The sequence below is a fragment of the Megalobrama amblycephala genome, linkage group LG18 (assembly GCF_018812025.1).
Source record: "Megalobrama amblycephala isolate DHTTF-2021 linkage group LG18, ASM1881202v1, whole genome shotgun sequence".
Classification (NCBI taxonomy): domain Eukaryota; kingdom Metazoa; phylum Chordata; class Actinopteri; order Cypriniformes; family Xenocyprididae; genus Megalobrama; species Megalobrama amblycephala.
Window position 1 is genome coordinate 14,089,806 of NC_063061.1, and position 14,124 is coordinate 14,103,929.

The 14,124-nt window shown below is 37.3% G+C and overlaps 2 protein-coding genes across 2 annotated transcripts; one reads left to right on the forward strand and one right to left on the reverse strand.

The window, feature by feature from the left end:
• Nucleotides 1-759: 759 nt before the first annotated feature.
• LOC125253112 (odorant receptor 131-2-like) lies at nucleotides 760-2,278 on the forward strand. Its single transcript, XM_048166893.1, has 2 exons — nucleotides 760-817; nucleotides 927-2,278. Exon 2 carries the CDS (start codon nucleotides 930-932, stop codon nucleotides 1,896-1,898), a length of 969 nt encoding a protein of 322 aa, XP_048022850.1. The 5' UTR covers nucleotides 760-817; nucleotides 927-929; the 3' UTR covers nucleotides 1,899-2,278.
• A 1,426-nt stretch (nucleotides 2,279-3,704) lies between these two features.
• On the reverse strand, nucleotides 3,705-13,923 carry ppme1 (protein phosphatase methylesterase 1). The gene is made up of 14 exons (XM_048166556.1): nucleotides 13,653-13,923; nucleotides 11,490-11,583; nucleotides 11,283-11,375; nucleotides 10,019-10,076; nucleotides 9,790-9,841; nucleotides 8,594-8,748; nucleotides 8,237-8,327; nucleotides 6,984-7,049; nucleotides 6,741-6,870; nucleotides 5,994-6,123; nucleotides 4,506-4,550; nucleotides 4,362-4,426; nucleotides 4,197-4,264; nucleotides 3,705-4,096 (listed from the first exon to the last, which is right to left on the reverse strand). Coding segments are annotated over exons 1-14 (1,131 nt in total). The 5' UTR covers nucleotides 13,736-13,923; the 3' UTR covers nucleotides 3,705-4,095.
• Nucleotides 13,924-14,124: the final 201 nt, after the last annotated feature.

Consider the following 14,124-nt stretch of genomic DNA (forward strand, 5'->3'; position numbering starts at 1 on the left):
TTTAACTAATGTTCATAAATGTATGTGTAACATACATAGATCCAAATGACTGTATATATTTTTAAACAAAGACAAAAGTACAGTGAGTCAACTTGAGTGAATGAAAAATTGGATTGTTATTTTAATCACTTGCACAATCTGTATTGTGGATTTAGGGTCTTTTTTCTTTTCTTTTTTTCCTAAACTCTCATGGAAAGATGAACAAGTGATATATTCCATTTGTTAATATTGTCCTCAACAATCAATGATCTCCCCAGTATGTAAAAACCTCTGTGGTAGCCATGGCATGAACCTCAACAACATAATCCATGACTTTTATACAGTTGATCAGTTATATAGGTTACAATGAGCCAACAGAACACATTTCTTATAGAGATTTCACATGGAAACTAGAGTTTCTGCCCAAATACTAATAAAAATAAATCAAAGTTTCTACTGTAAAATCATAAATCAAGAACTGTTCTATCATTTTATTTATTTATTTTGTGTGGTAAATATAAAACCACCATGTTAATTGTACTTTTCACTCATATTCTTTTGATATTAGAGTTTTTGATATTATAAAATTAGAAAGAGTTAGAAGAATTTTCACTAGTTGTCTCAATTCTTAAAGTGACACCCACACACGTCTTTCTATCTCTCTTTTGCTCCCTCCCTCTCAAATACCCAGTGACACTTACGGCATACCCATGTGGTTCTGTCTGCCGCTGTTTAACAGCTTTATAAGTTCAGGAGCAAAATTATTTGAGGAATCTGCAGCTGGAGCAGAAGAAAGGTTGATGCCTCACTGTAGAAAGGCAACACGTCTGTGTCTAAGGTATGTTGCAAATCTCACTTTTAAAGATGCCACTCAAAAACATTGCCATCATGATTTACACTGTAGACTGATTCTAACCAGCCTTGTTTTCTGTTTGTTTGTCTTTCAGCTTATGGCAGGGTCCAATGGCACAGCTGGGGAAGTGTCTTTTATTTATCAACAAATCTTTATTCAAATTATGGATGCTGGGCCCAATACTAAAATATCAGTGATTATATTAATATCCCTGTTTTTCTTTTTTGTAAACTGTGTGATGCTCTTTGCTCTAGGAAGCAAGCACATATTCCAGGAGACGCCGCGCTACATTCTTTTTGGCCACATGCTTATGAATGACTCTGTGCTTTTGCTGCTCACAACTACCATGTACACTATGGGAGCGTATTACCTTCAAGTAACCAGAGCCCTCTGCACTCTTTTAGTCGTTATCTCCTATTGCACTTTCCGTAACGGTCCTCTGACTCTAGCACTGATGTCTCTGGAGCGGTACGTGGCGATCTGCTTCCCTCTGAGACACTGCAACATCGCCACACCAAAAAGGACTGGAATTGCCATAGGAATCATCTGGTTCCTTAGTTCTATAAATATAATGACAGACATTATTTTTGTTTTAATTGTCAACCCCAGTTTATTTCTAGATGTTTTTTTTTGCACACAAGAGAGATTATTTCTATACAAATGGCAGCTTGATAAAACTCAAGGGTTTGATGTTCTTTATTTTGTGTCGGTTGCAGTGATCATTATTTTCACATACATTAGCATTATGATCACAGCCAGGTCTGTTTCCTCTGATAAAGATTCAGCTAAAAAAGCCCTCCGAACGGTGCTTTTGCACTTGATTCAGCTGGGACTGTGTCTCACCTCTTTCCTCTATGCCACGATAAACAAAGCACTGTACACGGTGACTGACAGCTCGTCTCTATTCATAAATCTCAGATATCTAAATTTTCTTATTGTTCTTATGCTGCCTCGCTGCCTGAGTCCTCTGATCTATGGTATGAGAGATGAAGCGGTGTGGCCCTTGTTCAAATATTATTTCTGCTATCGTTCAGGAAAAGTAAGGCCCTCTATTTATGTACATTAACTGTATGGTATGAGATGATTTGAAATAACGTGCAATAATAATTTTAGCTTGACGAATGCCATATTTAAACATGTTTGTCTGAAAAGGATGAGAGAACCATATAATTTAACATTAAATTACATGGTTCTATTGTTTAAAATGAATATAAATGTATTTTTATGCTTTATTTTCCCCCCCTATTCTAATACATATGATTTTTAAGTGGTTTTTACATGTCTTGCTGCTGAAAGAACACATCCTCTGTTCATTTTTAACAACAAGCTTTTATAAGAATCTTTATCATATATGCAGACAGCTTGTATTATGCACATACAGTACAGTCCAAAAGTTTGGAACCACTAAGATTTTTAATGTTTTTAAAAGAAGTTTCTTCTGCTCACCAAGGCTACATTTATTTAATTAAAAATACAGTAAAAAAACAGTAATATTGTGAAATATTATTACAATTTAAAATAACTGTGTACTATTTAAATATATTTGACAAAGTAATTTATTCCTGTGATGCAAAGCTGAATTTTCAGCATCGTTACTCCAGTCTTCAGTGTCACATGATCCTTCAGAAATCATTCTAATATGCTGATCTGCTGCTCAATAAACATTTATGATTATTTTCAATATTGAAAACAGTTGTGTACTTTTTTTTTCAGGATTCCTTGATGAATAGAAAGTTCAAAAGAACAGCATTTATCTAAAAAATACAAAGCTTCTGTAGCATTATACACTACCGTTCAAAAGTTTGGGGTCAGTAAGAATTTTTATTTTTATTTTTTTGAAAAGAAATTAAAAGAAATGAATACTTTTATTCAGCAAGGATGCATTAAATCAATCAAAAGTGACAGTAAAGACATTTATAATGTTACAAAAGATTAGATTTCAGATAAACACTGTTCTTTTGAACTTTCTATTCATCAAATAATCCTGAAAAAAAATATTGTACACAAATATTTTGTACAATTGTACACATTAAATGATTCTTGAGCAGCAGATCAGCATATTAGAATGATTTCTGAAGGATCATGTGACACTGAAGACTGGAGTAATGATGCTGAAAATTCAGCTTTGCATCACAGGAATAAATTACTTTGTGAAATATATTCAAATAGAAAACAGTTATTTTAAATTGTAATAATATTTCACAATATTACTGTTTTTTACTGTATTTTTTGTTAAATAAATGTAGCCTTGGTGAGCAGACAAAACTTCTTTTAAAAACATTAAAAATCTTAGTGGTTCCAAACTTTTGGACTGTACTGTATACACTTTGGACTGTTAAATGTGTGTGAAATAAAGCAATGTATTGAATTATTAACAGTATAAAAAGTTTAACATTTGTCAATAGAGTTTATCTTTACTATAAGCTAAATGCAATATATTTTCTGTACAAATTATTGTGCTTCTTGGTGTATTTAATTATGTTTATATATCAATAAATGTACATATGATTTTGATTATGACTCAGTTGGGTATATTTCATTTATAATGTCCATTTTTCTTATATACTGTATGAAAGAAATGGTCTCTCTGCTAACTAACACTGTAAATTATAAAGGGCAGAATCGGTAACTTGTCAGCACATAAGCTAAACTATTTATTTAAAGAATCGTTTCATAGCCTTTTTTTCCTGAAAATCGGGTACAGTTTTGATTCACTACAAGGAATCACATTCAGTGACAATAGGTGTAACACCCTGTGGAAAAAAAAAAAAAAAAAAAAAAAAAATATATATATATATATATATTAATATATATATATTTATATTTATTTATTTATTTGTTTTTTCCAGAACTAGAATGAATGAGCACAGACTGCGGAAACCTCTCTTTTTATTATTTCCCTTGAAATCAGCAACACTTTGAACACAATATGATGCAATCATCCTAATTACAACGACAAACAAGCAAGGCATCAGAGGAAATGCAAAAGAAATCATTTAAGGGGGAAATAAAAATGTAAATATACACAATTTTAAATTATAAGTATTATTGTATTATTATTTCCTGCCAAAGTAGCCGTGAGAATCATAATGACTACAGCAAACATACATAAAGTCATACAAAACTGAATATAATTTAAGAATGAAGTGCTAAGAATGAGTTTGCAGTAGAGTCGTCATCATTTGGTTGTATTTTAATCCCCATTGGAGAGCAGAGAGGGATGACAGCGCTGGATGAAGACTACGAGTGGTGGCTACACATCGTCTGTTGAAGCAAACAACGCACGACAAAGGGCAAGATTAGAAAACAAATAAAAAAATATGAATTATCATTTATACGATTCAATTAACATTTGACTTCTTACCAGGGGAAACCCTCCTTGAATTCAGTGAACTTATGACGGACCATGAAGGTGGCTAGAGCATCAGCTACCTGCAAAACAACATGTTATAGTTCAGAAGAAGCCAATGCGGTAAAAGGCTGCAGCAGAACCGAATATGTCCATGTATTCAATGACTGTGGAACATACTTTTTCTGGGGCATCTTCATGAACAGCATGGCCACATTGTGGCAGAACCTGCATCTGGAACTTTCCTGTAATAATAACCACATGAAGGCCCTTTTAGTCGCAGCAATGTGATTTGCCTGAAGAGCAGGAATATCAATGCCTTACCTTGCATTTGCCCAATGGTAAGATCTTTATCAAGCCTGTCAACACCTGTAGGACACACATTACACATTAAAATCAACATGTAATCAAGATTGACAATTCTTTATATTATATTATTTTTAATAAACAACATTTATCTGTGTACATCATTATTTTTTAATTCATGTGCCCTCATTATCTTTAATCAAAATAACTCCCCCTCCCTCTTGGAGCGACATCTCTTCTCTTCTCTGATTATGTGTTTATTGGCATGAGGGCTGGGCAAGCTGTCACTCACATGACATCACAGTAATAGCAAACAGCAACAATCCAATCAAATCCTGATGGACAAAGTCCCGTCCTACATTTTTTCTTATTCAAGAAGCTGATTCACTGGGATATACACTGATCAGGCATAACACTGATTATCTCTTCATCACAGCACCTGTTAGTAGGTGGGATATATTAGGCAGCAAGTGAACATTTTGTCCTCAAAGTTGTTGTGTTAGAAGCAGGAAAAATGGTTTGAGCGAGTTTGACAAGGGCCAAATTGTGATGGCTAGATGACTGGGTCAGAGCATCTCCAAAACTGCAGCTCTTGTGGGGTGTTCCTGGTCTGCAGTGGTCAGTATCCACAAAAGTAGTCCATGAAAGTAACAGTGGTGAACCGGCGACAGGGTCATGTGCGGCCAAGGCTCATTGATGCATGTGGGGAGCGAAGGCTGACCCGTGTGGTCCGACCCAACAGACGAGCGACTGTAGATCAAATTGCTCAAGAAGTTAATGCTGGTTCTGATAGAAAGGTGTCAGAATACACAGTGCATCGCAGTTTGTTGCATATGGGACTGCATAGCCGCAGACCAGTCAGAGTGCCCATGCTGACCCCTGTCCACCGCCGAAAGCATCAACAGTGGGCACGTGAGCATCAGAACTGGACCACGGAGCAATGGAAGAAGGTGGCCTGGTCTGTTTTCTTTTACATCACATGAATGGTCGGGTGCGTATGCGTCGCTTACCTGGCACCAGGATGCACTATGGGAAGAAGGCAAGCCGGCGGAGGCAGTGTGATGCTTTGGGCAATGTTCTGCTGGGAAACCTTGGGTCCTGCCATCCATGTGGATGTTACTTTGACAAGTACCACCTACCCAAGCATTGTTGCAAACCATGTACACCCTTTGTACACAACAATGAGTTTGAGTTCTCAATCCAATCGAGCATCTGTGGGATGTGCTGAACAAACAGTCCGATCCATGGAGGCCCCACCTCACAACTTACAGGACTTAAGGATCTGCTGCTAACATCTTGGTGCCAGATACCACAGCACACCTTCAGGGGTCTAGTGGAGTCCATGCCTCGACGGGTCAGAGCTGTTTTGACAGCTCAACACAATATTAGGAAGGTGGTCATAATGTTATGCCTGATCGGTGTACGTCACAATCGAGAAGAAAAGACTACTGCAACTTCTGTTTCATGCCAACTTTAAGAGTCCTGAAATACACGTCTAAGCCTTACCAGCCAACAGGAGGAGTTTTGGCACAGAGCAGCTGAGAAAGAGAGAAGACAGTCCTTTAAACCAGCCCTCCCAATACTTCTCTGTCTTTGAGAGTTCAATACGCCAGGTGTACAGACATTCTTTCTTTATCTGCCAAACAGAAAATATTATCATGTTCATTGTGAAACGTAATTGTGAATAAATGCACAATAAAGTAAGGGATAATGTACACTACCATTCAAAAGTTTGGGGTCTGTAAGATTTTTATGATTAAGATTCATTATTATTTGATCAAAAATACAGTAAAAACAGTAATATTGTGAACTATTATTATAATTTAAAAAACTGTTTTCTATTTAAATATAATTTATTCCTGAATAATGAATTTTCAGCATAATTAATCCAGTCTTCAGTGTCACATGATCCTTCAGAAATAATTTTTAAATGCTAATTTGGTGCTCAGGTAACATTACTATTATCAATGTTAAAAACAGTTGTGCTGTTTGTGGTGGAAACCATTATTTTCCAGGATTCTTTGATGAATAGAAAGTTCCAAAGAACAGCATTAATTTGAAATAGAATGAAAAGAAAATGTCTTTACTTTCATTTTTTGTTCAATTTTAATGCATGCTTGCTTAAGTATTCATTTCATTAAAAATACATCTACTGACCCCAAACTTTTGAACGGTAGTATACAGTCAGCCCATTACTGTTGTAAAATAAGCCTTGACAGGGTGATCAGATCAGAATTGAAACATATTTACTACCTCTTGGTCATCTTCTTTCTTCCTTTTATGGTTGGATTCACCTTCTTCTTCATCCTCCTCTTCTTCTTCTTCAATAATGCCTTCACTGATGTTCTTGGAAACCCCTGGACTACTCAATGGCTCCTCGCATCTAAACATCCAAGCACATCTGATCAGTGCAATATATACAATAGCTAAATATTTCTACAAATTTACAACAATTACTGGAACTAATTGGGGGAACCCATACTAGGGAAGACTTACTTTTTCACCTGTCCAACCATGGACACTCGTGCAGACTCAATATTTCTGATCTGACCACTTTTCACACTGGTATGGGAAAAAAACACAGTAACCAGTTGGGATATATTAAGCATACTGACCTGTATCATGTTAAGCAAATTAAAATAACTGTATTCTAAATAAAGTAAATAAACAACCTGAGCTGTGTTTCTCAAAAGCAGAGACCAATCTACTTAAGCCCCGGGTATACTTCGGCCGTCCGCGTTCGTGCACCGTCCGCATGACGTAATTTTCGTCATGCGGAGGGCTCGCGGCCGGCCGCACACCCCGTCCGCGCGCAGCCCAAATTTCGAGACCGCGCGGACAGTCCGCGTGCAACAGCGCATGCGCCAGCAGTACAGAAGAGTCCACTAGCTGGCAATACGCACAGTATTGAGCACAGTGTTCAGCCGTCGAAGAAGAGTGTGAAATGACCGGTTTAAAAACAACATGCTTGAAAAAAAGAGAAAAACACGACAATGGACGGAGAACTCGACGAGCGTTTGTGCGAAGAGATTAGAAAGTACCCACATATGTACAATTCATGTTTGAAAGAGTACAAAGATGTGTTTAGGGTGGCAAATTCATGGAGGGAGATAAGCAAAAATAGTGGAAAGGATGAAGCGCTTTGCCGACAGCGATGGAAGAATCTTCTCAGTGCTGCCCTCCGATGTCTGGTAGAGCATAGAAAAAAATTTACTGCGCATGTGTCGAACGCGATCATCCGCGCGCATCCGTGGTGTAGTATACTTTGAAAGATGCGCGGACAGGACTGCGCGCGTGACGCGTCCGGGCGCGGTAAGTGAAGTATACCCGGGGCTTTAGGCTTATGATGTTTTTGGGAAACATCACAGCTCTGATAATTTACCGTTTAGGCCTGGCTTTCAATTATACTGTAATGTTGAATGGTTTAATAACTTATTTTATCTCCAGAAATTTAAAATAAAATATATTTAACAGACACATCAATATCAGTGACCTTCAATCATTGTACGTATTAATAAAATACCTTTAAACAAATAATGAATTTGTGTTTATGTTGTTTTCAAATTAATTTGGAACTTCATTGTGAAAATTACAAATTTTAATGTTAGGTGCGATTAATAACAATTAATTACAGAAATCTGTGCAATTAATCGATCGACAGCCCAAGATATTATATATATTCCAGCATCAATTTATTCGTTAAAAAGCTGTTAGATAATATTTTTAACAGTATACCCAAAACTGTGTACCTCCATTCGATTGCATTCTCCACAGATTTAAATGTTTTTGGTCGACCTCTCAGAAAGTTCTGCATGCTGTTTAAGGCATCCATTGCTGTACCTGAAGAATGAGCAAAAAAGCATTAATGCATGCTTAAATATAACACACAGTCACACATAATCAAACTGCACTGAATTCAATGACAAAACATACAATCAGTGGTTTCATAATGTTTTTTGTTGTGAATACATCGATAACTGTGCAACTTCAAAGCTTGAAAAGCTTGAGTATCTTCAAAGTATGCACAAAGTTTTCTCTTGTCATTAACTGTTTTTGCTTGTGGAGTATGAAACAAAAGAAAATAGGGATCAGGGGTGAAAACTTACCTTCCACTACATCAATAACACAAAGGCCAAGCAGTGATGGCACATGATTGGCTGCAGCCGTGTGAACTGCTATTGCTCCACCCATGCTGTGACCAATCATCATGATCGGAGGTGGGTTTTCACCATAAAGTGCCTCCACCACTTTTCCAATATCCCTGAGAGAAAGTAACATTTTTTAAATTAAAGGTGCTACAGAGGATGTTTTGTTTTATACATTTTTGCAATATTACTTGAAACTGTCTTTACTAACTGATAAAAGACTATTTATTAGGTGCACTGAAAGGAATAATATTAATATACATCATCTGTGCACGAGGTAGGGCCTTAAAAACATCAGCCAATCGTTTACGCGATCATCGCGTAAACGACTGGCCCTCTGGCTTGTCAATCACTGCCGTGATGTTCCTTGTGAGAGACGTGCGCAGCTGCGCGCTCCAGTAACTTTCCACACTCTACAGGCGCCGCATGCAATGTTTTTGTCAGGAGACAGGAGTAACAACTGCAGATTATGAGTTACCTGCGGTGAGTCCGACATAATGAATCCACTAACACGACACAGCGAATGCCGGTGGTAAACACTCGTGTTCCAACGATTTTTGGGAGGCGTTCCCTCGAAATGAGCTGTGAAGGAGGAGGGGGTTGTTCTTACGCATGCGCTCATTTAAAAAACTCAGTAACAGTCTTTGGTTTCTCAGTCGACGAAAAGATCCTCTGTAGCACCTTTAAGGGTACGTTTACACGACAATGATGTACTAAAAACTGAAAAGCTTTTTCCTTTGCGTTTTTTGCGTACAGATGACAACATTGCCAAAACGATCCCCATTCACACGGATCTGCGAAAAGAACTAAAAACTAGGGCTGGGCGATAAAACGAAAACGATATGTATCGCGATAGACACGTGATCGATATCAATAAAAAATGTGTTCGATAAAACATTTGGTTGGTTAAAAGCACTGTATTATGCATGCCAGGCCAGTAGTTGGCGATGTCACTTTGTAAAGAAACACTACCGCCACCGTTTTCGCAAATTCGCGTTTTTGTAGTTTACACTTTGAAAACCCGTTTTCAAAAGTTTGCGATTTCAGGGGCCTAAAATGCCATTTTTCGTTGAAAATGGTGTTGTGTAAATGCCCCAAATGTTGCAAAAACATCCTTTGTACGAACCTTGAAAGAAGAGAAATGAGTGTGTACTCACTTGGCCATTGTTTCAGCAGAGAGGTCGTCAGGGTTCTTTACTTTAGTATCACCTAATTTTTATGAGAAATTGTGGCATTTGAAAACAGGTGGATTAAATTATATATTTTGTGTTAATTATATGTATGTTACTGACCTATGTGATTCTAAAATCAAAAGTCTATGGCTTGATATCAGCTAATTAACTAAAACAAATCCATTTTCTGAAATAAGAGTTTGAAATCCCTTACCATGTCCTCTGAGGTCCATAGCTACAACCCTGCAGTTAATCCTACTGCATATAACAGACTGAAAATACAAACATCAGATAATGTAAATGATAATAATATTAATCAATATTGAAATGAAATATTTTTGTGTAATGCAAAACATATTTTTCTCCAGGACTATATGATGAATAGAAAATTCAAAAGAACAGCATTTATTTGAAATAGATTCTTTTTTTTTGTAACAATATAAAAGTCTTTACTATCACTTTTGATCAATTTAATGCATTTTTGCTGAACAAAACTTTTAAACAGTAGTGTGTGTGTGGGTCAAAACACAATAGTGGTCTCAGCTTGTTGGTACCAAGAGGACGAGCCCTAATTGTCCGTGTTACCAACAAGCCGAGACCAATATTGTGTTTTGACCCATATATACAGTACTGTCCAAAAGTCTTAGGCATGTTAGTACTTTCACCAAAAGCCAGCTATTTATATATTTTGCCATAGAGTGTCAGTAGGAAATATCAGTTTACATCTCCAAACATTCTTTTTATAATAATCCAATAATCCATAATTTTGTAATAATCCAATTTTTGTATGCACAAGGAGCATGACATCATCCGGTATGTGAAGAAACAGAAAAAACTGAGACAGACTAAATCCAGAAGAACTGCGGCAACATCTCCAAGACGCTTGAAGAAACCTGCCTTCAAAGATACCTGAAAAACTACGTGCAAGTGTACCCAGAAAAAAACTGTTTTAAACGCAAAGGGTGGTCACACCAAATATTGATTTGGTATACAGAAGTTAATTGATAAATAAAATCTATTTATGAAAGCATCCTCACAAGTGCCTAAAGCTTTTCACAGTACCGTAGCTTTGCAGGCAGGTTTCTTCAAGCGTCTTGGAGAGGTTGCTGCAGTTCTTCTGGATTTAGTCTGTCTCAGTTTTTTTCTGTTTCTTCATGTAGTCACAGCCGGACTGGATGATGGTGAAATCAGATCTCCGTGTGGAGCATACCGGCTGTTGTCAGACTCCTTGTGCATATAAAAGTCTCACTGGATTATTACAATAAATAGCAAAAGGAATGTTTGGAAATGTAAACTGATATTTCCTACTGATACACTACAGCAAAAGATATAAGTAACAGACTTTTGTACAGTACTATATGTACATACATTACTGTGTATTAGTGCACGGAACAGAGGGCCGTTTTTCCACTATCATATAAACACAGGACTAAAAGTGACGTAGTGAGGCACGGCTTTGTGAGATGTAAGAAACTCACAGTGAACACTGCCCAGGACAGTGCCGAGTGACCTCCTCCATGAAGGAGCATCAGGACGGGACCATCAGTGCCACTGCTGTAAATTCTGAATGTGTACAGAGGAGTAAAGGAATGGTTTACAGAACAGAATGGATTATGTATGAGTTACATAAAGGGCAATATTTCATCATTTTCCAAGAGTCTTCCCAACAATTAAGCAAAGGATATATCTTTGCTGTTGTCATTGTCCACCTCCACATCCTCCATGGTTTCAAAGTACTGACTCCAGGACAGAGGAGTAAAATCTCGTTTTCTTCCTGGTCTGCATAGAAAGAGGGGAGAACAAACTACAGTCAGTGGCATCCATGTGTTCTTGTGGATATTTTTTATATCCTTGTGGGGTCAAAGATCCCTAGTGAAGTGGATATAGAGGTCAAGGTGTGAAGATGAACATGAATCAGAAGACACGTGATGGGAATTCAGTCTCATTTAAACAAATTGGTTCTTCCGAACAGTTTGTGTCAATTCATCTAATATTTTGCGCCATTACGTAATTATAAGCCCTCATTTAAAGTCAGCATGAAACATAAGTTTTGATAGTCTTTTCTTCTCTATATATCCAAATGAAAAGTCTTCTCGAACAAGAAAAAATGGACTTCAGGAATTGATTGGATCGTTGTGGTTTGCTATAGCTGTGATCTCATGTGAGCGACAGGTTGTCCCACCCTCATGCCAGTAAATGAGTCATAATAATAATAATAATATTAATATGCATCTCTACCAGAGTGACGCACGGAGGAAGAGGTGTCATTGTGTGGGAAGCTTATTAGCTGCTGGTATTGGTGAGCTACTTGAAAAGTCATTCATTGCTTTGGAGTACAGGAGACTATCGCAGAATGGTTTGCTTCCCACAAATGAAAAGATGTTATCTAAAGAGGAATGATCAGATGTTATTTTTCAACAAGACGATGCTCCTGCCCAAACTGCGAAGACAACCAAGAAGTGGATTCAGAACAAGTCCATCAGCCTGGTCAGAGTCCAGATTTGAAGCCTACGGAGAATATTTGTTCTCACATTAAGGTGTTAGTTCACCCAAAAATGAAAATAATGTAATTTATTACTCACCCTCATGTCATTCTACACCTGTAAGACCTTCATTCATCTTGAGAACACAAATTAAGATATTTTTAATTAAATCCGATGGCTCAGTGAGGCCTCTATAGACAGCAATGCTATTGAAACTCTCAAAGTCCATAAAGGTACTAAAAACATATTTAAATCAGTTCATGTGAGTTCAAAAAACAAAAAAACGACTTTTCAACAATATAGTGATGGGCCGATTTCAAAATCGAATCGAATCAGTGACTCGGTGCGCCAAAGTCACGTGATTTCAGCAGTTTAGCCGTTTGATAGGAGATCCGATTCACTGATTCGATTCGTAAAACTCTGAAGCAGTGTTTTGGCCCATCACTATATTGTTGAAAAGTTGTTATTATGTTTTTTTGGCGCACAAAAAGTATTCTCGTTACTTTGTAATATTAAGGTAGAACCACTGAACTCACATGAACTGTTTTAAATATGTTTTTAGTACCTTTATGGATCTTGAGAGAGGAAATATCATTGCTGTGAATGCAGGCCTCACTGAGCCATCGGATTTAATCAAAATCTCTTAATCTGTGTTCTGAAGATGAATGAAGGTCTTACGGGTGTGGAACATGAGGGTGAGTAATAAATGACATTATTTTCCATTTTTGAATGAACTAACCCTTTAAACTCAAATGAATTGGAAGACATTTTTCAACTACTCATGAACTGTTTGAAGCCATTACAATCAAGTGGAACAACACTTTATCTACAGTATTTGTGCAATTCCTGCTAATTTCCTGACCAGTGATTTGTGATTAAAATATTTAAGACTATTAAAAATCCATTTAATTATTTTTCCTAGGAGTGTACAATCACAAAAATTACACATTTTATTTTGTATAATCCGTAGCAACTTTCTTATCTCCCGCTCACTCGACTCTAGTAATATATGTCCTAAAGAGACGGTTGTTGACTCAAGAACCGATATCATCAAATCGATTTATTGATCGATTCGGTCATTGCTAACGAGTGAGTCGTGATCGCGGTGGCCAGATGAGACTGAACGCAGGAGGGACGGCAGACACTTGACCAGAGAAGTTTAATCTTGGATGGATGCTTTTTATTCCGTGTGACAAATATCGAAACAGTTAAACACGCATATAAGCAGTAGATATCGAGATTCGTCACTTCATGAATCTAGATCGTGCCAGCTTTCATCGATAGTGTTTGCTAAAACACTTTGTATGCACTGACGTGCTTATGATTATAATGCAGTTATTATAATATGATGAAGTGTAAACTCACCCCATTCTTATTTTAGATCCCGATTGCAAACCTGCCACTGGGGGTTTGGAGGCTAGCAAATTCAAATGCAACTGTTTCTCCATGGTGTGAGGAAAACAAAACCCTTTGAGCACGTGAAGCGTCTAGCCCTCCGTGCACCATACGAGTCCTCTTCTATAAACAGTAACGTTGTACAATTTACACATTAACGATAAATCAGACTAGTTCAACAGACAGGTATAGAAATCTATGTTCACACAAGTAGTCTCCGCCCACCAGTATTTTTGCCCAGAGTGCATTGTGGGAAATGTAGTCATCTAACGGGCTCTCAACGATAACGCTGACGTCACGGCGCACAGAAAGAACTACAACTACCAGAAAACACCGGTTCTGGTTCCTTCGCACGTAAACCACCCTGAAAAATATGACGTAATGCAATACAAAGGATGATGGATTGATCGTCGTCAGTCCCTGGACTGCTTTCAAAATATGG

Excerpts from the sequence above, each read along its gene's own strand:
- LOC125253112 (XM_048166893.1), top strand. The coding sequence starts at position 930 with ATGGCAGGGTCCAATGGCACAGCTGGGGAAGTGTCTTTTATTTATCAA.
- ppme1 (XM_048166556.1), bottom strand. The coding sequence starts at position 13,735 with ATGGAGAAACAGTTGCATTTGAATTTGCTAGCCTCCAAACCCCCAGTG. Across the intron at positions 8,328-8,593 it reads TGTTATTGATGTAGTGGAAG|GTACAGCAATGGATGCCTTA; the intron begins GTAAGTTTTCAC and ends CTCATTCTTCAG. Across the intron at positions 4,427-4,505 it reads TACCATTGGGCAAATGCAAG|GAAAGTTCCAGATGCAGGTT; the intron begins GTAAGGCATTGA and ends TTATTATTACAG.